At 51.9% G+C, this 26,719-nt stretch overlaps 11 protein-coding genes across 11 annotated transcripts; 5 read left to right on the top strand and 6 right to left on the bottom strand.

Annotated features, from left to right (window-relative positions):
- Positions 1-20: 20 nt before the first annotated feature.
- Positions 21-800, top strand: J4E86_001758 (uncharacterized protein; the record flags this gene model as incomplete). The annotated part of the gene is made up of 5 exons (XM_051442323.1): positions 21-110; positions 171-247; positions 294-432; positions 459-606; positions 688-800. The coding sequence occupies 5 exons, from the start codon at positions 21-23 to the stop codon at positions 798-800; spliced, it is 567 nt and encodes a 188-aa protein (XP_051305911.1).
- Positions 801-1,598: 798 nt separating this feature from the next.
- J4E86_001757 (uncharacterized protein) lies at positions 1,599-2,448 on the top strand (the record flags this gene model as incomplete). The annotated part of the gene is made up of 3 exons (XM_051442322.1): positions 1,599-1,703; positions 1,754-2,009; positions 2,060-2,448. The coding sequence occupies 3 exons, from the start codon at positions 1,599-1,601 to the stop codon at positions 2,446-2,448; spliced, it is 750 nt and encodes a 249-aa protein (XP_051305910.1).
- A 4,260-nt stretch (positions 2,449-6,708) lies between these two features.
- On the top strand, positions 6,709-7,083 carry J4E86_001756 (uncharacterized protein; the record flags this gene model as incomplete). The annotated part of the gene is made up of 3 exons (XM_051442321.1): positions 6,709-6,732; positions 6,789-6,884; positions 6,967-7,083. The coding sequence occupies 3 exons, from the start codon at positions 6,709-6,711 to the stop codon at positions 7,081-7,083; spliced, it is 237 nt and encodes a 78-aa protein (XP_051305909.1).
- A 652-nt stretch (positions 7,084-7,735) lies between these two features.
- On the bottom strand, positions 7,736-8,207 carry J4E86_001755 (uncharacterized protein; the record flags this gene model as incomplete). The annotated part of the gene is made up of 2 exons (XM_051442320.1): positions 7,736-7,982; positions 8,053-8,207. The coding sequence occupies 2 exons, from the start codon at positions 8,205-8,207 to the stop codon at positions 7,736-7,738; spliced, it is 402 nt and encodes a 133-aa protein (XP_051305908.1).
- A 324-nt stretch (positions 8,208-8,531) lies between these two features.
- J4E86_001754 (uncharacterized protein) lies at positions 8,532-9,726 on the bottom strand (the record flags this gene model as incomplete). Its single annotated transcript, XM_051442319.1, has 4 exons — positions 8,532-9,340; positions 9,393-9,506; positions 9,560-9,651; positions 9,707-9,726. 4 exons carry the CDS (start codon positions 9,724-9,726, stop codon positions 8,532-8,534), a joined length of 1,035 nt encoding a protein of 344 aa, XP_051305907.1.
- Positions 9,727-12,385: 2,659 nt separating this feature from the next.
- Positions 12,386-13,525, bottom strand: J4E86_001753 (uncharacterized protein; the record flags this gene model as incomplete). The annotated part of the gene is made up of 1 exon (XM_051442318.1): positions 12,386-13,525. One exon carries the CDS (start codon positions 13,523-13,525, stop codon positions 12,386-12,388), a length of 1,140 nt encoding a protein of 379 aa, XP_051305906.1.
- A 2,438-nt stretch (positions 13,526-15,963) lies between these two features.
- Positions 15,964-16,482, top strand: J4E86_001752 (uncharacterized protein; the record flags this gene model as incomplete). Its single annotated transcript, XM_051442317.1, has 3 exons — positions 15,964-16,007; positions 16,130-16,345; positions 16,428-16,482. The coding sequence occupies 3 exons, from the start codon at positions 15,964-15,966 to the stop codon at positions 16,480-16,482; spliced, it is 315 nt and encodes a 104-aa protein (XP_051305905.1).
- A 1,489-nt stretch (positions 16,483-17,971) lies between these two features.
- YTA12 (Mitochondrial inner membrane m-AAA protease component) lies at positions 17,972-20,656 on the top strand (the record flags this gene model as incomplete). The annotated part of the gene is made up of 2 exons (XM_051442316.1): positions 17,972-19,805; positions 19,854-20,656. The coding sequence occupies 2 exons, from the start codon at positions 17,972-17,974 to the stop codon at positions 20,654-20,656; spliced, it is 2,637 nt and encodes an 878-aa protein (XP_051305904.1).
- Positions 20,657-21,492: 836 nt separating this feature from the next.
- Positions 21,493-22,906, bottom strand: J4E86_001750 (uncharacterized protein; the record flags this gene model as incomplete). Its single annotated transcript, XM_051442315.1, has 2 exons — positions 21,493-22,754; positions 22,801-22,906. The coding sequence occupies 2 exons, from the start codon at positions 22,904-22,906 to the stop codon at positions 21,493-21,495; spliced, it is 1,368 nt and encodes a 455-aa protein (XP_051305903.1).
- A 674-nt stretch (positions 22,907-23,580) lies between these two features.
- On the bottom strand, positions 23,581-24,392 carry J4E86_001749 (uncharacterized protein; the record flags this gene model as incomplete). Its single annotated transcript, XM_051442314.1, has 2 exons — positions 23,581-24,092; positions 24,146-24,392. 2 exons carry the CDS (start codon positions 24,390-24,392, stop codon positions 23,581-23,583), a joined length of 759 nt encoding a protein of 252 aa, XP_051305902.1.
- Positions 24,393-25,061: 669 nt separating this feature from the next.
- Positions 25,062-26,288, bottom strand: J4E86_001748 (uncharacterized protein; the record flags this gene model as incomplete). The annotated part of the gene is made up of 1 exon (XM_051442313.1): positions 25,062-26,288. One exon carries the CDS (start codon positions 26,286-26,288, stop codon positions 25,062-25,064), a length of 1,227 nt encoding a protein of 408 aa, XP_051305901.1.
- Positions 26,289-26,719: the final 431 nt, after the last annotated feature.

Below are 26,719 nucleotides of genomic sequence, written 5' to 3'. Positions count from 1 at the left end.
CCGAAGACCCAAAGTTCAACATGGCACCCACTGTAGACATGAGCGACAAGAACGCGTGGGATGATTCTCTGCTAATCGATTCCTGGGATGAGGCGGTGAATGAGTACAAGGTACGTTTCTACACGCGTCGTTTTCGTAGTTTCCGCGAGGATATCGACTAAACAGAACAGAAATACCACAGTATCCACCAATCAGGCAAGAAACTTGAAGACGTCCTGACGGAGGAAGAGCTAAAGGAAGCACGGGGGTAAGCAGCTCTCCAAGCCTTTACATCACGATACTAACGTTTCTAGGGAATACGGGGACCTGATGGATGAAGCGGAGGCCGTATCGGCAACAGCAGAGACCAGTGGTGTCGCGGATCATGAAGATGTAGACACGCCGCTGTCAGAAACCAATGGCGTTGCTCAAAGCGGTCCGTCGCCGCCGCAGGTACGTGTACATATGAAACAGCCCAGTACCGAACCCTGTCTTACGAGAACCAGGAACCAAATCTCTCCGGGAAGCAAGAACCGCAGATCCAATCGCCAAGTGCTGAGGCTCCTCCGGTGCCACATGCTGCCGGCACTCTTGCAGATGCCATGCCGCAGGCCATCCTTGGAACCGGTAAGTCGTGATTTTGACAGCCGTTACTTCCGGATGGTGTGGAAGTTTGACAGTTGATGACATGCTGCTAACTCTGAACAGTGCAAGACGAGAATATGAAGAACATTATGATGTCCTGGTACTATGCCGGTTACTACACTGGTCTGCATGCTGGCCAGCAGCAGGCTCGCAAAGAGCCCCCAGCGACTGAGTAAAGGATCCAGAGAATGACGCATTTTGGAGGCAGTGCGCATCACACTGTGGCTGCCGAGCGAGTTTAGAAGACGAAGCAGACATATTGAGGCTTGAAAGTCGTTGTTTTGAACCAATAGGGTGAGGAATGCCATGGTCTAGTCCCTGCACGCGACTGACGACCTACACAGTTCGTGCCTCAACTCCTCGGGAACGCAGGCTGCGAGATGAAAGCTCTGCAGTTTCCATGCGGCTCACGAGTTCCCAGCCCCATAGTCCAGGCATCCTGATTAGTTCTGTCCCTGCGCCTATAGCCTTGGTGGTTCTTAGATTACCGCATTGGGCTTGTCTGGCGAGAAGCGAGACGGATCTGCGACACCACCGCGACAGTCTCGAACCCACCTCCAACGGTTCAAGTCCCAAACACCCCCCGCCATTGCGCCCAAGCAAGTGCGCATCACCAAAATCTCGCCATTCTTGCAGCCGATCAACGTTTCCCCCATGCCATGCCGAGCGCAAGGGGCTGGTGTTTCGCCATGTGCGCAACGGCCTGCACGCCTTCCAAATCCAACAATTTCATGCGTGGATTTAAGGAATAGACAATCCCCAGGCATAAACTTTCTCCTCATCTCATCGCTCTTGCCTCATAATACCAGTGCTTCACTGTCTCTTTCTCTTACTTCATCTGCTTCTTACTGTCCGAGCCGGCCCTCGTAGTGCCCTTTCAATCCTTCAAACCTTCTATCGTATATTCTAGTGCTTGCAGCGCAGGCTTACGTTCACTTTTACGACACTTTTACACGATACGCAATCTAGTCATAATGAAGTACTTCACAGCACTACCCCTAGCGGCCGTACTTGCCTCCGCCGAGATGCAGGTTATGAGCCTTGCCCCCGAGGTCGCAGCTGGCGCGATGACGCACACTGTAAGTACACTCATACTACTTACTCTTGAACTCAGTCTGACATACAACAGGTCGTCGTTGGTGGAGTCAAGCCCGTCGAGACTGGTATGGCACCCGTACTAGGATACAACCCCGAGTCCATCAAGGCCGCCGTCGGCGATATGGTAGTGTTTGAATTCATGCAGAAGAACCACACTGCCACTCAATCAACCTTCGCCGAGCCCTGCAAAAAGATGGAGGGAGGCATGGACTCTGGCTTCATGCCCAACCCCGAGGGCAAGGCTGGTGTCACATGGAACATGACCGTCGAGACAACAGAGCCGCTCTGTAAGTTTTCTACATTTGGTGATAACATGAACGAAGCTAACACCATCAAGGGTTCTACTGCAAGCAACAGAACGGCATCCACTGCGGAAAGGGCATGGTCTTCAGCATCAACGCCGCCGAGACTGGCGACAAGACCATGGCCGACTTCAAGGGCCTAGCCATTAAGACCAACGGCACCGGCCTCGTCGCCGGAGACCTCCAGTCCGTCGACCCCGGCGCCGCTGCCGCCCCTACCACCGTCACCGTCGAGGCTGGAGGTGCCGCCGCAACTGGCACTGGTACTGGCACCGGTGCTCTCGCCTCCGCCACCGTCGTCGCTGGACAAGGAACCGACGGTGCCGGCCAGACCTGCTCCTGCCAATGCCTCTGCGGCATGGCCTCCTTCCCCGAGACCGCCGCCATCAACAACTTCGGTGGTTTCCCCGGCATGATCGCATAGACGCCTTCACGAATATAAACTTGGGAGAAACGGTGTAATGAGGAGGAGCAGGAGAATGGATCGACTAGGTGTATGCGCTTGGTTGATCTTGGAGGAGAGGTGGTGGTCGAGAAACAACATTCTTACGACGGGTTCGGGCAAGAAAGCTTCTGGTTTAGCATTTGTTCCCCCCGGATCCTTATACCATTTTTATCATTTGCTGGGGCGTTTCGCATTATACCGTAATCCACATGCTGCGATGGTAGCCGCGCGGTGGTGCTGTTTGAGTTAAAGACTTGATTGTAACGTTGTAGAAAAACTTTAGTATTAGAGCTAGATCCAAGCGATCGCACTTTCACAATCTTTTCCCCTCGCAAAACTGCTGTTAGTGTTGGATGTTTTGGTTTGAATCGTGATGAAGACTTGAGTGTGTTGCATGGGAAAAGGGCGCAATGGGCTCCTCACGGCTTTCAAAATCAAGAATCGGTGTATTCGGTATATCCAAGAATCAATCCAAGCACACTCCTTCGCCTTCTAATCCAAACCCAGGAAACTCCGCTTCATGATGATAGGCTTCTAAACAGCTTGACTGTGACGGCGGTGGTGGCGTCAAGATGTTGTCGTTTGTCGCGTTGCGCATCTTGTCTGACCGCTCATTTCTTAGCGCCCTCAGCGGCCCTCTTTGCCTCAGCTACACAGGCAGTCAGCGTCGCCGCCTCGAGAGGATCGCATGGCCTTTTTAAGGTCTGGGTGATCAAGATAACAGAAATACGACGTACCAGCAGCTTGTTTAGCGCGCATGATCTCTGCTACGTTCTCTTTGGTGCGCGCGAATTCGGTACCGGATTGCTGCAGCCTGTGGTTAGCCAACACCCCTCGAGGCCTTTATCGCCAGTCTCTCCCGGATACACATACAGTGTTCTTGCCTTTCTGTTTATTAGGTTAGCGCGATCTTTTCTTGAGAGAACAACGACTGATATAAACGTTGTTCGTGGCGGCAGAAACGACGCTCAAACATACCTTTCCAGCCTGCTCCTTGAGGTTCTTCTCCCTAGCCTTGTCGCGCTGGTTGCCACGCGCCATTTTGTTGTCTTTGCAACAGAGAACCGATAAGAAAATTGTCCAAGGAAGTCTTCTTGGCTTTCTGTGCCGGCGTGCGGGGTATCGTGAATTTGGATATTTATCGAGGGCACACTGAGGAATTAGAGGTTTGGGTAGTCAGCGCGGCGGAAGTTCTGATAAAAATAGCGCGTTGTTTGTTTCCGCTGGCCAATTGGGGCAAGGGCCAGAACGTGGAAAGTGGAAGCCGCGATTCGGGGCTTCTTCGCCACGTGCGTGGGCATTCACGATCTTCCTTCTTTATCGAGATCGTTGTTCACTTCTATTGCGCTTTCCGTTGTCGCAATGAACGCATCTGTGTGATGGATGTGATCTTCTTTGCTCCGCGCATGTCGTTTGCTGCTGCTGCTGCCGGCAACAGAGGGACGACTTAGGTGTCACGACACCGCAATGCCTCCTCACCACGTACTCGCATCCCATAAGTCAGTTACACTGCATGCATAGAAAGCGCTATACATGAGGGTTCTCACACTCTCAATTGCCTAGCGAATCACTGCAGCAGCAGCCACTGCAACATGTTGAGCACCCCGCACAAGGCTGAAGCCTGACATTTCAATCCGTACTTAGGTAGTGCACCTCGTCATGCGCGCTGATATCGTGCAGACAAGATGCGCCACCAACTGTATAAGAAGGCTGGATATCCTCTCCATACAGCCATTCAGCTGATATCTCCTACTGTCGGCCACCACATGCAGTACACCCTATATCGTTTCGCTCGTCATACACTTTTACAGCCTCTGCTTGAGATACCCGCCCGCCACTTGTTGCATTCGAGCACGGCTGCTCGGTAGCTGTGGCGACAGCAGAAATGGCTCAATACGTCTACCAGCCACTGGACGAAAGCAACGATGAGATCCGTCTCGTCACTTTACTACCCGCGGCGGATCGAGATAGCGAAGTGATCTGCGACCTCAACATCGTTCGGCTTACGGACGAAGATGTACCACAGTATGAAGCCCTCTCATACACTTGGGGTTCGGCCGAATCACCATGCAGGCTTCGAGTGTCGTCGAATAGCGATCACAGCATCGACATTACCGAGAACCTTGCAGAAGCCTTACCGTATCTCCGCGACCCAGTCTCATCCAGAGTACTGTGGATCGACAGTATTGTTATTAACCAAAAGGACCTTGAGGAGAGAGGTCAGCAGATTCGACGGATGGCGGATATCTACAGCCTCGCAGAAAGAGTTATCGTTTGGTTAGGGCTGGACGATCTCGACAGCAAGACAATCAAGGAAACATGCGAGTCTCTTTCTACAAAGGTCGAGATCGATGATGAAGGGCTCAGGGAACTCAGAAATATTTCCGATCAACCACGTGATGCTCATTGGAGCGACGTAAGGAAACAGCTCCCCTATGACGCAGCGACCTGGCAGGCGATTATAAACTTTTTGCGGCGACCCTGGTTCCATCGACTCTGGATATGGCAGGAGATCCGCCTGGCTAAATCAAATGCAATGATAGTGTGCGGTACGGACGCAATGTATTGGACACATCTCCGAACCTTGCTGAGTTGCATTGTCTACAAGCGAACCCCGATCCCATCTGAAATCCAGAGACCCGAAGGCGCATTCAAGCTCGTACAAAACGGCTATAATCTTACAAGCGCCATGAGGCAAACGCTCCTATCTTTGGTGAGAAAAATGCGTCATTCTCAGTGCATCGATCCGCGAGATCGTGTATACGGCATTCTAGGACTGTCATCCAAAATGGGACTGCGATTAGATATACGACCTGATTACAAGAGTCTAACGGTAGATGTGTACATCAACTTGACGATGTACTATATACAGCACGAAAAGCGCCTCGATCTGTTGCGTCTATGCCAATACGATGAATCGATGGGAAAGTGGCCCTCATGGACACCTTATCTTACTGAATTGAAGGACAGCGTCATGAGTTCGTACACTAACGGAAACTCTGCGTGCGAGGTATCATTGTTGCATGGCAGGGTATTAAGAGTGACAGGCATGAGGCTAGGTCAAATTACCAGGGTGGATAGTTTTGATGCGTCATGTGGAGGGAATAATACCGAGATCTTACGGTGGGCGAAAACTATAGATATGACTTCCGATTATGTCGATGGCAGACCTATGGCCGAAGCGTTTTGCCTTACCATCTGTGGAGGTAACGTATCGGACTTATACGTACCGCCTTTCAAGATGTATCCAAGTCTAGAGTCACTTCTCGCGTTTCTTCGAGACGTCTTAAGCCCCGGGGACAATGCGGCCGCAATACATCAAGACGATGGGGGCTCATCAGATCATGTGGCCGATATGTGCCGTCAGCGAGTGTTCTTCAGAACGTCCACCAATCATTTCGGTCTAGGCCCCGTAGGTGCGCGCGAGGGCGACCAGATTTGCGTACTGCTTGGATGTGACGCTCCCATGCTTATTCGGGCAGATTCTCATGGGCGATATAAGAGAATCGGAGAAATCTACGTATGCGGATTTGAATACGAGGAAGCATTCTTGGGTCCCATACCAAGTGCATTTAAAGAGGTGTCACGTTATGATGCAGAATCACGGATTTATTGGAGGAACTTTCTACATTTGGAGACCGGCAAGTTCCAGATCGAGGATCCAAGGCTGAATACTGAGCTACCGTTAGGTTGGCGGCGACATACCGATATACGAGGGCAATGTTGGGAAGATTTCAGCCATGAGTGTGCCCCAGATGCATGGACACGGCATGATCCGAGATTGACGAAATCCGAACTGCTAAAGCGCGGGGTTGTGTTGGAAGATATTGAGCTCTCATGATCATCATACATGATCATTTCACATTTCAATCTTAGAAGGACATTGCTTCTACTCACGAACTCCAGATAGGCGAACTTCCTCAGAATGTTTAAGCAGACAACGCAGATGCATAGTAACTATTCACATGTCTGCATATGAAGATTCATGGCAGCTATATGAATGAAAACTTCCCGCTTGGGACCTTCTCAAGTATTTTGGAGCTGGGCCATGAAGAGCTTGAAGAGATGTGAAGGTAGCAGGCCCCGTGATGTGAGGGAAGGCTCACGATAAGCGGGGCTTATCTGTCAGACTACGCGCTAAGCGAGACCCTGATCAAAGTGATCGCGCTCTCCCGCGCTATTTGCAGAACATTTCCCCTCGCTTTTACATACACCAACATATCCACTCGATCCACGACGATGCCTATTTCCAAGAAGGACAGAGTACGTTGAATGATAAGTTTATCTACCTAGTATGGGATTTACTGACACTACCCAAGATCCAGCGCGAGCACAAGAAAGCCGACAAGGCTGGCACCCGCGCGCCAGTCAAGGCAAACGGCCTGCCCGTCAAGGCGCCTAAGCCGACGTCCATCGTAGGCACTCTTGCGCTTCTCACCTGATGCTCTTGCATTGCACGGCATCATTGCGCATAGCTGACCACCCAACCCAATACAGTGCCAGAACTGCCGCCGCGAAATCGTCAACACCAACAAGGCGCAGCTCGAGGCCCACGCCGCTAGCCACGACGCCACAACATGGCCCAAGGAGAAGTGCTGGCCCAACGACTTCTGAGGGACTGGAGTCAGCTCCGAATAAGAGGCTTGGTTGAAATTTGTGGAGGCACATGGACACGGATACCTTCGCTACGAAGAGTGAACAAATGGAAGGCGAACGGCCTATTTCACTTCACGATGAGGGACGTCCTATCGATACATGATCAGCACACAGTCCCAAGGAAGGACATGTCACACCGTGGTCACGTACGCTCGCTGTGGTAGCCGTACGTGAACGTAACGTGCAAGCAGTGAGTGGTTACATGGAAGACTCAGTATTTGAATGGCACTTGTCACATACCACAAAAAAGAAATACCTTTACTTTACGCTATTTGGCTGCACATACAACAACTTGCAAGGACTGGTCTAGTTAACGATCAGGATTGGTTGCCTCTCCAAATCTGACATCTAGCCCTCAGAGTCTGTTCGCAGGAGTCTTTAAGATATGTAGCTAACACCACAGCGCTAACCCAGTACCCTCCCGCTGTTTCGCGATAGCAGCGGTGATCGTTCCGCTCGATCCACTCCCTCCTCTTCATCGTCGCCTACGCGCTCAACGTCTCCATGGCTACTCTTCGTCCTCCAAACAACATAGGCGTACCCAAGCGGCGGATAGAAGAAGACACGGCACGAAGTTAGCCCTGGTTTACTTCTTTCGACGGCCGTAGACTCACAGCAACAACAAACTGGCGAGCGCATCACGCTGGACCCGTCTCTTCACATATTTCGGATCTGTATAGTAATCTCGACCTGGGCCAAACGCAGAGTCCAAGATAAGCCAAAGCCATAGTCCTGTAGCAAGGACCGATTTCACGATCTCAAATACGAACGCCTGGAACGGTGTCGCAATGGCCTTGCGCTGGACGTACACGATAAATACAATACCGGCGGACATGAGCGCCGTTATGGAAGATGCGCTGCAGACGTTAGTTCTTCTGCGCATGAAAGGATTGGTGAGATGTGTCTGTGGGTAGACGGCGCACGTACAAGAAGTAGTAATAGTTCTCTTCATATGGAATTGTCATCTGTTCCCATGCAAAGAAGCCCAAGATGACCATCGTGGGTATCGAAACGATGGCTTGGAAGATGCCAAAGCCACGAAGAGCCTGCTGCCCAAGAGGGCGGCTTTCGATACTCGCCATGCTGGTGGAATTGTTCAAATGTATGGGCTGGTGGCTCGGTGGATACAACAGGCGGAGGAAAGGCCTGGGTTTGCTAATATCCTACTTGAAATTGGACGGAATGTTGTTGTACCTTGTACTCTTAGTACCCAGTGCTGCAATCAGGTGCAAATGCTGCTGCCTGGCGTGTGAAACATCGGGCCTGAAGATTGTGTGGCGCAGCCTGAACATCCTATCAATGCGGCCAAGATATGCGAAGGTTCGCCTAACGATGCTGTTTGATTGCATGCATATTGATACTTTGCCAGATAAGAATTAATCTACATCGATAAGCTAATACGCTCCTCACTTCTTCTCCAACCTCCCCTTCTCATCCTTCAATATCTCCTCAACCGTATCCTCAATACTCGGTCCCTTCGGCTGCCAGCCCACCAACTTCTTCGCCCTCTCCGCCTTACCCCTACTATTGAACCCCCAACTCACAGCCTCGAAGCCCGCCTGCTCAATCGCCTTATCCTTACCCAGCTGTTGCTCCTTCAACTCTTTCTTGCTAACAAGGCCCAGCTCAGTTGCCTTCTTACCCATGAGACGCGCAAGATCAGCCCAAAGGTGCTCACCGTTCTCAACGAGGTAGTAACCCTGCTCGTTCCAGAGCTTAGCATCGGTGTTGTTGTTCACCGCAGCTTCGGTGAGTAGGACGAAGAGCTGTGCGAGATCGGAGACGTGAACGTTGTTCCAGCGTGCTTTTCCTTGGCCGATGATGGGAATGTATTCGCCGGTCAAGATCAGATGCGCAAGTTCATACGCTTGTCGACTCCTGGTGTTGGATGGGCCTCGTCCGCGGCCGTAGATGGTGGGTGGGCACAGGATAGCTGTCTTGACTGATTCGGAGCCGGCTGAAAGTACAAGGTCGTCGACGTTCTTGTGGAAGGCGTCTTTTGGTAGGCCGGTTAGGTCTTGTACGGCGGTCCAGTCGTTGTACTCGCGCTCTGACCATTCGCCTAGCTTGTTGTCGTCACGCATGGTTTCCCAGCATAGGATGCCGGTGCCGCCGGTGTGGAGCCAGAATCCGGGCTTTTCTTTGGAGTGGCCGGATGCAAGACCCTTTGCGATGGCCTTTGCGGCGCCTTCGTGGTCGGATGCATCTGCGGTGTCTGCGATTGTTAGTATCGACTTCACTGCCAGACACGGCTGCGAGTAACTTACGAATAACTACGTCTGCCTTTGCTGCCTCTTCTTCCAGAGTTTTGGAGTCGTCCAAACCGCCGATGACGATCCGCACCTTGGGGAAAGCCTCGGTGACAGTCTTTGCTTTTTCCTCTTCACCAATGTCAGCATAATGCCCCATTCATCATGAGGAGGGTGATAAGTACCTGTCCGCACAAGAGCCGCAATCTCATAATCAGAGTGTTTGTCGTACAGCGCAAAGAGGGTGTCGCCTCCAATGTACCCGGTCGCGCCGGTCCTGTATGAGAAGAAACGTCAGCAAAGCCGATCACCTTTGCAATGTGTATACATACAGGAAGATCTTAGGTGCCATGATTGAAGTAATTGAGATTCTGTAAAAGTGCTGTGTCTGGTTAGAGTGCCTTCTGATGCCTGGTACTGATACACTTCATATCATAGATGTAGCTGCGGGTGACGTCATCACGCTAGAAACATCGGGACCACTGGAAGAACGTTTAATCGTACGGCAAGCCTCGGATTTAGCTCTCCTGGTGGTGCACCTCAAACGTCACTTTCGCTCCTGTTGTTCTTATTAATGATTTCAAATGTCGATATATTCTGCAAGAGGTAGGTTAGCAAATTGGTGGCGTGCCGCGTAGCCGCACTGCTTACAGCTCGCATCGTCACAGCGCGTTCTCTTCTCCGTATGTCATTCTTCACGTCCATGGATATATTGCGGTACGATGACATATAATGAGGAGAGAACGCCAGCTCTGTGGATACGCTTGCGCTAGTACAGGTACATGCGATTGAGCCCCTCGATACTCGGTAGGATCCGGCCATAACGTTGCTAGTCAATCGTCTTTGACATTTACCACGCGCCACCGCTCATGAGGTGGCATGGGCTGTCACTTTTGACACGTGCTATGACGGTCTCAATGGTGTGTATGTCTTGGTATGCGACCCTAGAACAAGAATCCACGTAGGACATAGGGCTTTAGTATGCCCAGGTGAGACTGCAACATGACAGTGCGTAATACTTCTATAGAAAGTATGCTGACCAGGGTGGTCCTCGTTTTAGTAGATGAAGTTGATGCATATGCTGATTTGTAAAGATCTAACATTCTTCTTGTAGCGCTCAACCCGCCTGTTAAACTCAGGTCGCGGCCTTCTCCATGTACCTATTGTCCTCTTGATTCTTCGCGTTCCAGGATCTCCATTCCCCTAGCACGACTCTTGTCAATCAAACTTTGTGATACCCGGACAGATGTGTTGGTATATTGGAAGATTTGAAAGTCGAAGAGGTCGTCAACCATATCATCTAGCTCCTTTGTAGTTATGTGAATCTGGGCCTGCAACTTCCGTATTGAAATCCAGTGCGCGACACGCGCGTGAATAGCAGGGACAGGTATTTTATGAGCCCTCGAGTTCGTCATCTTATAATGCTCGGTTAAGAAATGCGGTATTCGTTGCCCATACAGTCGGCTCAACCTTTTGGTCGTTTCGTGACACATGAGATGTAGAATTGAAGCTGGCCATAATTGAGAATGCTTGTCAAGGAAAGCAACATGGTCGGAGAGATGGTGAATAGACATGGCCCGAGCCGCACCTGCTCGGATGTGTTCTGTCGAAGCGGAGGTATGCCTTGGCTGATATGTTTGAGTCTCCCGAGGGTTGAGAATCGACTGAAGCCAATGGTTACCATGAAACCGTAATGACAAGGTAGAGATATGTTTCCACAGGCCAAGTCCAGAGTCTGTAATGGATGGCTCGACAGTCGACCGTACATGTTCCGTTGGCCTACGCACATTTCGCAAAGCTTCTCGTTGGCTTTCCCTCATACAATGAAATTGGACCTTGATCTGGAAGTAGTCCATGTCACATGGTGATGCTGCCGATGCTACGCGAGTCCTCTCCAGTTTTTTGATCATCTTGTTCATGAGCATCGCAGTACGAAAAATGTATTTGACCGTCGTGCGCAAGTCTCGAGCTCGTTGCACAAATTTCCGGTTTGCGAGGAGGTGTGCAGTCGTCAATGCGTCACCTGTAGCTATCCGTAGTGGTAATGTGCTAAGGATAGCTTGCCGTGTACTGCCATGATACTCTACCAGGTATCTGTGTAGTTTAGGGCATTTCTGTTCGATGTCCCTACGGCTATGCAGATATTATCCTTTGCCATCTTGTGATACTGGCCTCGGCATAAAGAACGAGTTGTCTGCCCGGATGTCGTTCCCGAAATCCAAGGCTTTTCGGGCAAATCTTTCCAATTATAGTCCCAAAGGGAATTAGTGTTGCGGTAAAAGCTTGCAAGCAGTGAGTATGGAGAGTTGCGTGTCAAAGCTTTGAGGTCTTCTCCTAGCTCTTCCAGTCGTTCTTCGAAATACAGCTGGAATGATGCATCATCAAAGCGTTCTTGTTTCCGGCTATCCAGACTTGCCGGTGGCGTTCTGTCGTCGAAAGTACGTAACCTTTGGTGTTTTGGGGCATTTTTCTTCCTAAATCTGCTGCGAGGGGGAGCCAAGGACGGATGCGTTGTGGGAGTAGGTACGCGCGCACCAGAACTGAGCTGCTTTTTGGTTGGCTTTGGCAGCCTCATCATGGAGGTGAGCTAGTGAGCTGGTGGGCGCTGTTGCTGTTAGACATGCGTGGCGTGAAAGAAGTTCTGCTGAAGACCGGGATTCGCGCAAGGCAACGGCACTAGCACCAAATTAGGCAAACGCTAGACGCGATAGATGGAAGTAAGGGATTACTCAGGTGCAACACAGCAACGACGATAGAGTGCGCCTTTGACTCAGACTGCGATCTGGTTCTGGGTCGGACTGGACCTGAAGTGCAGCCTGGTTTTGGTTCGTCCTAGTCGTTATAGTGCTTTGGTATACGTTACGACCAAGTACTCGATATTAGGACAGGTTAAGGTAGAACACTACAGTTTGATGATTAAGAACTATCGACACAACTATGCAATACTATACATCTTCGCTTGTATCTCCCAAACCAAGTTACAGCTCCAGTCGAATCCTGCTCCTCATCGCCTAAGCCACCTCATCAACTTCAGTAAACCGACTACCAGCCTTTGAAAAAGCATCTTCCTTCCCACCCTTCAACACCATATCCAAGAAAGCAGCAACATACGTAGTTGTAAGGCCCGTCATCCTACGCCCCTCAATAGAACCCAAAAGTTCCCCAACCTGCGCTGGCAACTTCCCATCCAGACCCAATGCAGAGATGACGAGAGGAAGATCCGAGAAGCTGTAGTGCGCTGAGTGCTTTACTTCGAACTCCTTCTTCCAGCCAGTGAGGTTTGGCCAGATGGTCTTCCAGGACGGATCCGTTGCTTGTGTTTTGTTCTCGTGGCCCATTAGCATGAAGGGGTCATTGAAGCCGGTTGTCAACACGGGACCAAACATGGAGCCGTCGAGGTTGACTCCGCCCTTGAGAGAGGTTATTGACATCATCGCGCCGGCAGCTGCTGCGCCTCCTAGGGAGTGTCCGACGACAGCCATCTTGAGTGCGTTCTTGCCGCCCGCGTATCCCGGAAGTAGGTCTTTGATGGCTGAGGCGTTCTTCATTTGCTTGGAGACAAACTCGATGTCTGCGACTCGTGTGTCGAGTGCAAGCTCAATCTCGGCATCGCTCTCGATATCGACACCCGTCACAATGGTGCCATCCGGGAACTCAACCATATCTGCATCGTAGGGATGGTCAATGGAGAGCACTATGTAACCAGTAGCCGCGATGTTCTGGAGCATGGCGTTGTACAGGTGTCGAGATGTAGCGAGTGCGCCTGAGAAGAGGACGACCGGCAAGTCTTTGGAGCATCCGCCTCGTTTTGCCGGAGTCATGCAGGTATCAAGACCTAATGATTGGAAGCTGCCATTTGGAAGACCGTATGCACCGAACTTGGTGTCCATGAAGGATGCGGTCGCGGGAGGCATGTAAGGTTCGATCTTCTTGCGACGGCATTGGGTAGTAGGGTAGAAGCCGGATACCATGATAGATCGAGGGCGGCCGTCGCTGGCGTATGGGTCCGAGCGAGTATAGTCGGTCAGCGAGGCGGAAGCGATCATCACATCTTGATGATGAGAGGCGACGATTGGGAGTGTAGTTTTGGCAAACGTAAGACCAGGCGAAGATGCCAAAAGCACCAGCAGAACTGAGGTGCGAAGTCCCATGTTGTTGATTGGTTATAACGGTGAAGATGATATGTGAGATCTTTGAAAGTTGAAAGCGAATGCAGAGGAAGGTGCTGAGAACCAAATTCTTCGAGTGCATGAGTGGTATCTATAGTTCTGGCTGGAGGTAAGCATCTAAGTGCTTGAGATGCTCGACCCTCTTCCGAGCGCTCTATCGTGACCAAAAGCGGACATGAAAGTGGATAAGACTATACTACGGTTTCTTTGCTAGTGCAGCAGAGCCGCATCTTCGACCGACATGGGTAGTGGAGGAGATCTTCCCCGGCGGCTTGTCGGTGCCATTAGTATCTAGTCCCAAGAAAGTCTAGACGCGTTATTTCGTTTCCTAAAACGGCCAAGTCAGCTGGCACCGCCTCTGGTGGGCCTGGTGCTCGTATGCTTCGTCCTTCAGCGACGCGATACCACTTCCCAAAGCATCTTTTTACGGCATCCTGCAAATCTCGGATGCTGTGATAGACGACGCCTCATCGCTTGCCTTGCATTAGCAATCTGCCTTTGCCGCTACACAACTTACTTTCGCACGAGCGCCACGCATGTCACCCAGCATTGGGCCGTATGATGGTCGTAAGGCTAGACGGAAAAGGTGCGAAGCCTGCGTTAAGCGCAAAATCAAAGCAAGTGATTCAGCCCTACCAAAACTGCCAGCACTAATTGGTTATAGTGTAATGGTGGCGTTCCTTGCGATTACTGCAAAGGGAGAAGACAAGCGTGTGTGGTGCCCATGAGGTCGGCAGTTTCGAGTTTTGTCTTCGTTAACCCAGGAGCCGAGAAGCAGCTTCAGCCACGATCGCCAATTAGCCCAGGGAGAACTGAGCAAAATATGGCTTACTTTTTCAGCTCCTTCCTACCAATGAATGTTCTTTCCAGTGGTGGTCTACTACTGCAAAAGGAGTTACAAAGCATGATGCATTCTTCGGTCGCTTTGAGGGATGCTCTCTGTGCAGTAGCAGCCTTGCACCGATGCCAACGGGTCCAATGGGAAGTTTTGGGGACCAAAGACCCTGAAGGACGCCAGGGCGCGATCCAGCTCTACGTAGGATCCGTGAGAAGTGTCCAAGCCCGCATTACCCACAACAAGTTTGCGGACGATCCATCAACACTGTGGACGACTTTTCTGCTCGGCCTTTTCGAGGTAAGCGCCAACCCCATATATGAGGTGACAACGGCTAACACGGCTTAGCTAATGTGCGATGCCAGCGGGACCAACTGGCTCTCGCACTTCCTGCACGGGACTTGCGCAATCCTGCGGCTCCAACCACCTTCATGCCTTGCTCTTCCAGACCAAAAGAATACGCAGAAGCGTAACTTCTTCCTCTCAGCCCGTATATTCGAGATATCGAGGGCCTTGATCTACTCTGAACCAACTTTTCTCAGTCAGCCTGTGTGGACTACCGCACTAGCAGAGCTCTGGACTGGCGAAGGTGCAGCACTTTGGCACCCGAAAGAAGCACTCTTCGACATGTTACCCAGCTTTTCTGAGTTGGGTATACGTACTATCCAATTCTGCGAATTTGAAGCAGAGCATCTACGAGAGGAAGTACAAGCTGAGCGTGCACAATACCTTGCTGCTGAAGGCTTACTACTTCAGCAATCTTTGCATGAATGGTGGGAGGTGAGCAACTGCTGGCAGCATGCATCGGGTGCATCAGACCCAGAACTTCTCATTGCTCACATATACTACAACGCCATTAGCATCTACCTTTCGGGTACTTACGACTACCATGTACATTGGACCAAGCCAATGGCACCATGCGCGCCGATCCTAGCTCGCTCCCAGATCGAGTGGCACATGCGTCAAATCCTTTGCCTGAGTCGCGAGTTGCTGGCTAACGGGATTGCGGGTGTGCTACTGTTTTTTCCTTTGAGGGTCGCAGGAGCGCGTGTTCGGAATGCTCATGACATGCATGAGGTCTTGGATTTGTTTCGTAGCGTGTTGCAACGCGGGTATGCCGTCGCTGACGCAATGATAGCCGATCTATCGGAACTGTGGTCGGATACAGCTACAACTTAGTTTCAAAGTCCAGATGCGCACTCCAATCCAGGGTTTTCGTTGTCATTTGTGATGTGTCTCCGGTTTGAGTTTACGATGTTGCCTCGACAGTCCAGGCCGATTGACGCGTAGGAGCCTGCGCAGCCGGCGTGATTAGGGGCTTAGATAAGTGTCCATACATCACGAAGTAGTCGCCGTCATGTGGAAGCTCCCCCAGCCCCGGTGATAGGAAGGTGAATGTTCGAGAGGATTGTGTCGGGGTTGAGCGGCCAATCACGTTGGTGTTATTCGCTCTTGCCGCGCCTTGCCGTATTTGGTGCTAGCAGAAAAGGCTTGGCATCCCAGCACCGCTCGCAGCTTTCTGACAGCAACGTCGACGCCGTCGCCCACGCATTGCACCTCCACACGCAACTCTCACACCGTCAAAATGGCTATGGGACCGTCTGAAACCCTCGCAAAGACCAAGACCACGTACGTCCGCGCTCCACCCGCACGCAGCCCCGGCCACCTTCCCCGAAAGAATCCGTTCTTCGACCCGCCTCGCATCGCACACCCATCGGAGTAGGAAGGAAATCATGCTGACAGTGGCATAGTTGGCACATCGGCTCATGGGGTAACCCCTACGAGGGTGGTGGCCGCCCCGGCAAGGGCGTCGTCACCTACGCCTTGAGCCCCAACCGACAGCGCCCCATGGCTACCTTCATCGGCAAGGGCTTCTGGAACGTCATGCGCCGCTCAAGGAACCAAGTCCTCTATTTCATCCCCCCTCTGGCTATCGCATACGGCACCATGCAGTGGGCTATCGAGAGGTGAGTCAATGGATGTTACCAGAAACAGCAGGATCACATATGGGCAAAGGTGCGTTGAATAGCACGCTGACAATGACATCAGGAACGAGTTCCTCAACTCCAAGACTGGCCGTGCCCTGTTCGCCGACGAGGAGTAAGTGGCTGTATAATAAGAGATGAATGAAGGTGTATAGCACCAGGAGTTGGAGGAAGGAAGCGGAACACTACAATTCTCTTTGCATCGAGCCAACGAATAGACTGTACAACCAACATGCACCTTCTTTCCATTCAAATCGCATTTCTAGTCTACTAGATGAACGTCTGTCGCCCCATACACGGCCCTTCGTTGATCACTTCATACTGTGGAACCACACCATCGTCAAAAGGTGCAGTAATGGCGACCGTGTCTTGGTCACTCGGATACGTTGTTATGTGTCCCTCGCCCGTTACATCCGCAGCGACCACCAGACCGCCCTTACCCCCAGGCAACCACAGCTCCTGAGATGGGTCCTGGGGTAAAGTGATACGCGCGAGTCCAGATAGGAAGTGTACGATTCTTGAAAGTGTGAGCGCAGCTCAGCGTACAGGCAATCTACTCACTGTGTTGTAGGCGCATTATGCAATCCGCCGTCAAATCGCGGTGGCTGGATGACATAGCCTAGACTCGTCACATTGCCTAATGCTATGGCACGGCTTCCCGCGGTCCCTGCTGTTGTAGATACTGTGAAAGGGTATTTCAGGCGCCAGCATTGAATGGTGGTGGTGTTCTCAGGTGTGGTGACTAAAGCAGGTGCAGTCAGGTAGGTAGCGTCTGAAGCATTGGGTGCTTGGGCGGATATGAGAGGGGAGAACGTGAGCGCAGCGAAGGCTATGATAGAGTGACGCATTGCTAAGGTAGGATTGATTGGGAAGTGGAAGTCTTTGGCAGTTCGAAGACCTTAAGTATCTATTATACCGGCCCGGATGCGTAAACATGGCGCTGACTGCGTGTGAATAAAGTTGGTGCTGCTGTGCGCTATAGCTGCGGGCTGACTGCCCTGGGCCCATGGTCGTCGCCCAAGACCAGGATGGACGATGGAATTAGTCCGTCGGTGCATCAAGCATCCCGAGGTCGCGCATCTGCATGATCGACATGCTCGGGTACGAACTTCACACGAGGACATGAAGTTGCATTATCAGTCTATCATCAGTTGAATTCCTACTTGCGCGTCTCTTGGACGTGGAGATGAATGCGCGTGGCGGTCGGACCGAAGCAGGGAACCTACTCCAAAAGGAGGCAATTGGTGTCTACACGTACCGCACATTCTTGCAGAGCATTGAGGCGGAATATAAGAGGCTCAAAAGCAAAAGAAACAATCGAGTCAAGGCGTGGTTCTAGACTCTGGCACATGTTCACGCGTAATGCGGGCAGGCAGCCCCGCTTAGTAAGGCAGTCGGCGTGTCGGTGGCATGGGTAGAACTTCGATGATTCTGTCATATCCTAGCTTTCGCCATCGAAGCGCACCCGCCACAAGACATTCTTCTACTGCCAGCCCGAGGCAGTGAACAGGCGCGGTAATACAGTCACTCTTCTTTACTTGTCACACACCCCCTTCCATTGTTATATTATACCCCACCCCGCAGTCCCGGCACCTCTGTTCCGCCGCCATGTCGACACTCCTCCGCCGCTCAGGCAACCTAGCGCGCCTATCCCGACCCTGCCTCAACGCTGCCACGAGGGCACCACGCACATTACGCACACGAGCACCGATACCACAATGTATATATACCCAGCAACGGGTGCGGAGATTTGCGACCGGGCCCCCGGAGGAGCCCAAGGAGAAGAAGGATGACGAGCCAGCGAAGAAGGACGGCACGCCTCACAAGCCTGAGTTCAGATTGTCTGGAAAGAAAGAGGGAGAGCCTCAAATGGCCAAACTTACGCCAGAGGAGGAGAAGATGCTGGATCAACTAGTCTCGTTCGTGTCGATGGGCGTCCCCAAGTCACAGAAGCAGAACATCAAGGAGGCAATGGACGAGATTAAGCGCACTGGAATACCACCAGAGCTGCGACAGGAGATGGACAAGCTGGAGAGAGGCGAGAAGCTGGATCTGGCCACCGCGGCCAAGATCTCGCGGTTAACAACCAATATGGCACGCAAGGCGGCGGACCAACATCAGCAGAAGTTCAAGGACGGCTCCGAGGAACCACAGCAAAAGTCGGGTGCACACGACCCAGGCCCAGGCAAGGGATCCAAGGGTGGCGCTGGCGGAGCTGGTGGACCAGTGGGGCCCATGTTCGGCGGCGGTATGGACACCAACACGATCCTCATCAGCGCCTTCCTCGCATACCTCACGTACAAGACCATCTTCCCGAGCGAGAACTCCAAGGAAATAACATGGCAGGAGTTCCGAACGACCTTCCTGGACAAGGGTTTGGTCGAGAAGATCGTCATTCTGAACGGCAACAGAGCGAAGGTCTACCTGCACCGCGAGGCCGTATCGTCCATGTATCCCGACTCGCCTTCCGTCAACCAGAACTTCTACTACTACTTCACAATCGGTTCCGTCGAGGCCTTTGAGCGCAAGATGGACGACGCGCAGTATGAGCTGGGCATCCCAAGCTCCGAACGCATACCCGTGGCATACTCGAGTGAGATCTCCTGGTTCGGCACTTTCTTGTCATTCGGTCCCACCATCCTCGTCCTTGGTGCGCTCTTCTACTTCACAAGACGTGCGGGAGGCGGCGCTGGCGGAGGCGGTGGTGTGTTCGGCATGGGTAAGAGTCGCGCCAAGAAGTTCAACCACGAGACGGATGTCAAGGTCAAGTTCTCAGATGTCGCTGGTATGGACGAGGCCAAGCTGGAGATCATGGAGTTCGTCTCTTTCCTCAAAGACCCAAGTCGATTCCAGAAGCTTGGCGCCAAGATTCCTCGTGGTGCTATCTTATCTGGATCCCCCGGTACTGGTAAGACGCTTCTTGCCAAGGCGACCGCAGGAGAGTCAGGCGTCCCGTTCTTCAGTGTCAGTGGTTCTGAGTTCGTGGAGATGTTCGTCGGTGTTGGTGCATCGCGTGTTCGAGACTTGTTCGCCAATGCGCGCAAGAGCACACCTTGCATTATCTTCATTGATGAAATCGACGCTATCGGTCGTGCCCGATCGAAGCAGAACTTTGGCGGTGGCAACGACGAGCGCGAGGCTACTCTCAACCAGATCCTGACAGAGATGGACGGATTCAACACCACGGAGCAAGTCGTTGTATTGGCCGGTACTAACCGACCTGACGTCCTGGACAAAGCGCTTATGAGACCTGGTCGTTTCGACAGGCATATCAGCATCGACAAGCCTACCATGGACGGACGAGGACAGATTTTCGGCGTCCATTTGGCGAAGATTGTCACCAACGAGGACATGGAGTTCTTGAAGGGCAGGCTGGCAGCTTTGACACCGGGCTTCTCCGGAGCCGACATTGCCAACTGTGTCAACGAAGCTGCTCTGATCGGTACGTATCTATGACCCTCTTGAATGTACATGCACTAACAACCTGCAGCCGCCCGTGCTAACGCCGAGACTGTTGCCATGGTACACTTCGAGCAAGCCATCGAGCGTGTCATCGGAGGTCTCGAGAAGAAGTCCCTCGTCCTGAAGCCCGAGGAGAAGAAGACCGTCGCCTACCACGAGGCCGGCCACGCTATCTGCGGTTGGTACTTCAAGTGGGCCGACCCTCTCCTGAAGGTCTCTATCATTCCCCGTGGCCAAGGCGCTCTCGGATACGCTCAATACCTTCCCAACGGCGACACATACCTCATGAACGTCAACCAGCTGATGGACCGCATGGCCATGACACTAGGAGGCCGTGTATCCGAAGAGCTCCACTTCGACACCGTCACCTCGGGCGCATCCGACGACTTCCGCAAGGTGACCGCCATGGCCACCGCCATGGTCAGCAAATGGGGCATGAGCAAGAAGATCGGATACATCTACTTCGAAGACGGCGAGGGCCAGCAACTCACCAAGCCCTTCTCCGAAGACACCGCCAAGAACATCGACATGGAGGTCAAGCGCATCGTCGACGAAGCCTACAAGCAATGCAAGGACCTCCTCACCGAGAAGAAGCACGAAGTCGGCCTCGTAGCAGAGGAGCTCCTCAAGAAGGAGATGCTCGGCCGCGAAGACATGATCAGACTCCTTGGACCCCGTCCTTTCGAAGACAGCCAAGATTTCCACAAGTACTTCTCCGGTGAGTACGGCAAGGCGCCTGGATATATCGAGCCGCAAGGCAACGATGGTGTCAAGGGCCCATTGGTACCTCCTAGCCCAGCGACTTTCAAGGACCTGGATGCAAGGAGGTGAGAGTGGCTGAAGATGTAGTTTTATCGATCCTTTCCTTCTTCTTCTTAGGTGCATTGTGGCATGGTTTATGACATGGAGGAGTGCTTGGCGATGATTCAAAGGGTTTCATTCCACTCTAGACGTAAGCATGCGTATGGTGTCGTGGCTTTTGTAGCATAGACAAGTGCGCATTGGCTTTGTAACAGTATTGTTCGCTCGGTCTGCAAGAGTAGGCTGGCGACAGAAATATCCATTGTAAAGTTCAAGACTTTCGTTCTCTATAAAGTTGTTGTGACACGGGTGTGTACCTTTCGTCGACAATTTGCGTCCTGCACTTCGGGTTGGCTGCCGCCTCATGCAAGGAAAGCACTGGATAGGCAGGCAGTGTGCAGCCTACATCAGGCCAACAATACGCGATTGAGAAGATGTCGCCTTGATTCAGGCCTCACGATGTTCAGGTTTTCACCTGAACAGGGTGCTTCAACTGGATTGTGGGTCACAGCAGAGGAATTGGTAGCTCAGTGTTCGTTAGAGGTGGATGGTGTATTGCATTGATGAAAGCTATGGAGAGTGAGAGCTGAAGCCCACTGCGCGTAGACAAAGAAAAGAAGAAAGCAAGTACTTTTGTTAAGTTTGGTTGCTTGGTGGATTCGCGTGCTGGAAATCGAAGACAAGAATATTAGAAGAGCAAGATAGCTTTTGAGATGTCAAATATCCCCGGACATGAGCAGAAACTTGAGAGTTTGAGAGAGCGCGACTGATGTGCAAAATCCAAAGGAAAGAACTTTTGCCGCAGTCGCCTTGAATCGCAAAGCCATCATACTGCATATGAGCGCCGGAGATGTTGTCGAACATGGCTAGGCTTCGGTGAATGCCTCTTTCCTTCTCCGATCTTTGGCTTCGGCCGCCTGGCGTATCAGTGCTTCAATGCTCTCTGTGGTGTCCCATTCTTTCCGCCAGTCACAGCGTATTTCTTCTGAAAAGCGCTTAAAGGGCCTTTCATCTGGCTTGTCAAAAGCCTTGGAGATCCAGCATTGCGCTGGCTTTGGATCGGCGTCATGATCAAGTAGAAGCCTAACCATAGTCTCGTCGCATCTCTTGACGGCTCGGACCAGCGGATATTCGAGGTTGCCCTCTGGGTTTCGCAGACCATTTGGACTCAGATCAAGCTTCAGATATCTCGTGGCGAGTTTGAAATCGTCCTTTTCAACCGCGAGGGCTAAGAGAGAGCCGGAGAGTGAGAGTATATGACTGTAGAATTTTGAAGGGTCTAAAATGTTTCGATTGATCAAAGCCATGGCAAGACGATTCATGCGACCAACGCCCCAAGTATCGAAATAACTGTAGAGGCGTGCCACTAGCTTATATTTTGCGGCGGGGGTGTGATCGTGGTCCAGTATCCGGTGTAGAAACTCAGTCCTAGGAGCACTAGTAGCTGCTATGACCCAGTCTACTATGGAATTTGGTGGGGGCTTACGAAGATGCTGAAACCACCAGTCTATGACAATGATGGCAACATTCCAGTGTCCAGACCGAATAGTGCGATCGATGATGTTACTCAGGTGCATCATCGGCTTGGCCTTAGCTGACCTCATGAGACTGCTCTTTGCGTCTTCCAAGAGCTGAGCCACGAACTCGATAGATCCATATTGCGCAGCGACCTTGAGAGGATTCTCATAGACTTCGGTTCTATTCCACACAGAGACGCCTTGAGAGAGATAGTGGGAGACAAGCTCCTTGTCTTTCATCAATATGGCGATCGTTAAGCAATAGTTTTCGACCGGATCGCTGGCGACTTTCTTACACATGAGGAGGGTGGGCTTGGTGGCGAGTTTGAACAGCAAGCCCCCAGGAAGGTGATTGACGATGGCGTAGCAAACTCGGTCCGTATAGGCCTCGCGAACTGGCTCCGATGTCTGTGATGTAGTCGTCATGAAGTGCTCAACGACGTTACGGACGAGACTGGGCAGTAGTGTCGGAGCCCCGTACAAGCTTTTGCACCGGTATGTAAGGAACAGCTTTACGTGTCGGAGGAAAAGTCGTTTGGCTGCCGGCTGCGCGTATCTGATCATGGGCTGTCTGCCGAAGCATTCTTCGGAGATGAAGGCGGCGAATGTTCCTAGAGCGAATAAGTTTATGTTGGGAGATCACCAGATGGCACTCACTGCAGACATCGCGTCGTTCCCATGCCTCATTGACTCCAGCTTTATGAACGTAGCTCGCAATGATCTTCTGAAAGATCTCCGGCGGAAGATCCAACAGATCCATCATGATTTTGCTGGACAGTAGTCGTTGGAGGGCTAGTCGAAGTCAGCCAAGTGGGGTGTAGAGATCCAGAGATGGTGTTGAGGAAAAGAAGTCTTATATACGATGCGTGAAGTCGTCCAGAAGCTACCTTCGACAAGGGCGCTAACGGGTGAGAGATTCCAAGGTGAGAGTGAAGGAGTGGAGATAAGATGAGGGAACATGAAAATCTAGGTGATCAAGGCAAAGTGAGGTTTGCTTGATACCATGCCGCGCACGGTAAGAGCTATCAGGCTGCGTTGTGCGTTCAAAGCCATATGGAAGCGCGTTTCGCAGCATCTGAAGAGTATTCGGGAAGGTGGGAGCGCATGCAACATCTGGAACAGATGAAGGCATAATTATCGTTCGTCGATGAAGTCGCACTCGTTGGTGGGGAGAAGAGGATGCACGGAGAGCGATGACGCACCTACTTACCTAGGGAAGGAAGGCACCGTCAGGGCACGTGATCTGTCAGACAAGAAGCTCAAGATCATAAACAAGTGGTTGAAGCAGAAATCCGGTTCTCGCAAAAGAGTCTTTCTAGAAGTAAATATGTACACTAATCAAAGTTCTCCAATATCCTCTCCTATCGGCCACTCCTTCCGCATTGAGCAATGCGACAAGTACATACAGCACAGCAGCCCATCTCCGATTCAACGAATCTAGCAGGTACCCTGACCGTTAGGCGTACCGCTCTTATAAGCACCCTGCGCATCACCAAGGCACTCAGCAACAGTAACCATCTTAAGCCCATTGTTCTTCGCCCAGTTGATCAACCACGGGGTGAGCGTGTTAACCGTGCTGGCATAAGTCTCGTGCATGAGAGGAATGTGGCCGTTGCCACTGGTGCCAGCCTGTTGGAACACCTGCTGGCTCTGCTGGGGGGTCTTGCCGTTCCAGTCGCCGGAGTCGACGTCGTCGGTGATGACGCGGTAGCCGAGGGTCTTCATCGTGGGGAGCACGTTGCCGCCGGTGGCGAGGTAAGGCGGGCGCATGTACGTGGGCTTTACGCCGATGATGTTGACGAGGGCTTGCTCGAGACGCGTCATTTGAGATGTGAGGTCGTTGGTGGAGAGGGAACCGAAGTTCGAAGGGTGGGACCAGGTGTGCGAGGCGATTTGGTGGCCGGCTTTGTGCGCGTTTTGGAGGGCGGTCTTTTGGTTGTAGATGCAGCCTGTTTATGTTAGATGGTGGTTTCAGCTCGTAGTAAATGAAGCATATATATACCGTAGAGCGATCCAGTGACGAAGAAAGTACCCTTAGCTCCACCAGCAGTCAGGGTATCGACGAGCTTCTGAGTGTATTGCGATGGGCCGTCATCGTAGGCAAGTGCGATTTGACCAGGGTTGGCGCACTTGGTGATGACTTGTCCGGCAGCAGGCCCAGCCCGCTTCATCATGTCGAGAGGTTCGGGAATCGGTCCAGCGATGGCAACCGCAGCAAAGGCCGCGACAATGAAAGACTTGACACCCATGTTGATAGAAGAACGACTGTTTGAACGACTGATGTTTCGAACTGCCCACATTGTAGGCCAATGCCCTCCATCTTATGTATAAACGCCAAGGCCCCGCCCGCTGTCCTGAGGTCATTCCCGTGAAGCTTAGGGGCTCTTGGCTCGTTTATGGTAGACGACATGCTTAAACTGCTTGAACCGGGTCATCGGAGGCGGCGAGAAACCCTGTCCGGTAGTTGCTATAGTAGAAGCTCGGATGTTTGGTGACACCTGTCAGTGTGTCGCCGTTTTGGCTAAGCGAAGTGAGGCATGAACTCTGTGTCAATGCGAAAACCCAGAGAACCACAGCCGTCTGTGTCGAACATCACTCAAGATCCTCTTGGATTGACATCACATCAATGAAGATGCGCCGTTCGCCCGGAGCGCGTTCAGATGTAAATTCGCCGCGTTTCATTTCTCAGATTCCCGCCGGCTAATGTCTAAATCCGGGGAAGCTTGGAAACACGCCATGTGGAGCCGCGTGACAATCCGCGAAATTAATATAGAGGTCCAGAAGGCGGTGGAAGAAGTCTTCTGATGTAGATTAGGAGTGGCGTTTCCGTGTAATGTACTGCGACATCGCATCTTAAGGAGGGATTCCTGTCGACCGCTGCTAATCTCGTACCGGTTACATGCAGTAGCTGCACCACACTAGAGCGGCGCGAGTGTGGTCTCTGAAAAGAACTCGGAGGGCGTGCTTAGCTGTTGCATGCTGAATTCGATGACCCCTGGAGGCCCATCCGGCCACAAACCGAACTCATTGCTAACACACGCCGTGCCATCCGGTGCTATAAGAGGTATCCTACCAAGGAATTTGGAGAATAGCGACTCTTCAACATAATGTGCAAAGTGCGACGCATCAGAATGCGTAGATCCTCGTGCGAAGACGGAATTGGTGGCAGACTTGACAGTATGTGCTAAGCGCTGTCCTTCCGGTGAGTTGAAACCACCCAAAGCTTGCCAGGCTACTTTGATAGCTACAAAGGCTATGGTATTGGATTGCGGTGCACCTTCCCGCTGCTCGTACTCTTTCAACTCCAGGCATTTGGCGATTTTCATCGCGGCGGCGTTTCGCAGTGCGGTGTTGACAGGCGATGGAGATAATGAATCTTTGATCTGAATGACGCATATGTATGCGGTGTTGTAAAGCATCAATGCTGTTGCAGAAACGTGGTTGGCCACTCCTAGTGTCTTCGCCATGTCAGATCGCTCAGTCGTTCCAGCTAGTTGGTTCCGGTTCAAGACCTCCCAGAACGGGTATAGCCCTTCCAAGTTGTTGAGCACATCCTCCACTTCGGTAAGCAAGGATTCAAGGCTCTCTGGACATGCTTTTGAGCGCAGTAGAGCATTCCGCTGGCTGATGAGGCGGGTGCAGTCAGCCAAGATGGAGAAAACGTGGTGTTGGAAGAGTCCCGACTCGTTGGAATGTGCAGACGGAATTCGCTTCCATTCCTCGGTCGCGTATATAGAGGGCCTGGATTCCGCAAGTGCCCCAACGATGGAAAGAATGCGCAGGCCCCGAAAGATGATAGCGTTGATACCTTCAGACTCCTTGGGTGGGCCTCGTAGCATCGCAATGGCGTCGAGACCTCGCAGGTGTTTCAGAAAATTCGTCGGTCCAGTAGGTAAGAAGATCTCGAGAAGCATACAAGAAAGTGACGTAAGTAATGTTTCGTTCGTCGTTTGAAGCTCTGTACGAGCAAGATGTGAATTGAGCTGCCGCAGCACCTGACCATACTTTTGATAGCCTTTGGTCGTGATATCGCCCTGTCGATGCTGGCTACCGAAGAAGGTGGTAGACAGGCTCACTATGCCTTTTCGCAACAAATCAAGACCAGGATCGTCGCCTCTCATGGATGCGGCATGGCTCTCGATCATGTTGCAGGCTATCTCAACAGGTCCCCCGCGTAGCAAGTTCTTTCGCGTATATGCTAAGCAGATAGCATCTTCGAAGGCTGCGAGAGATAGCTGGTTTGAAGTAGCTATCCTCACAATTACGTTCTGGGTTGTGTTTGCTGGCTTGCTTCCAAACGTGACACTCTCATTGATCCAAGTAAGGTCTTTGGGCCCTTGACATTTGAGTCCACGCTTGATGCATTGTCCACATTCAGGGCGGTTTTCGTCTTGTCACGTCAGCACATGCAGCAGATCTCTGCAAAGGTTGACCAGGTGAATGGACATACCACATTTCACACGCCGGCGACGACAATTAGCACAACCTTTTGATCGACCACCCCGACTGACCATGTTGTGCTATGTATAAAAAAGAAAAGAACGCGCTGTATCGACTCTTCAACATGCAGGAAAGC

Source organism: Alternaria arbusti (genome assembly GCF_024043155.1).
Source record: "Alternaria arbusti strain BMP 1465 chromosome Unknown scaffold_2, whole genome shotgun sequence".
Classification (NCBI taxonomy): Eukaryota; Fungi; Ascomycota; class Dothideomycetes; order Pleosporales; family Pleosporaceae; genus Alternaria; species Alternaria arbusti.
Note: the sequence above shows the minus strand (reverse complement) of the source record. Positions and strands in the feature narration are given on the sequence as shown.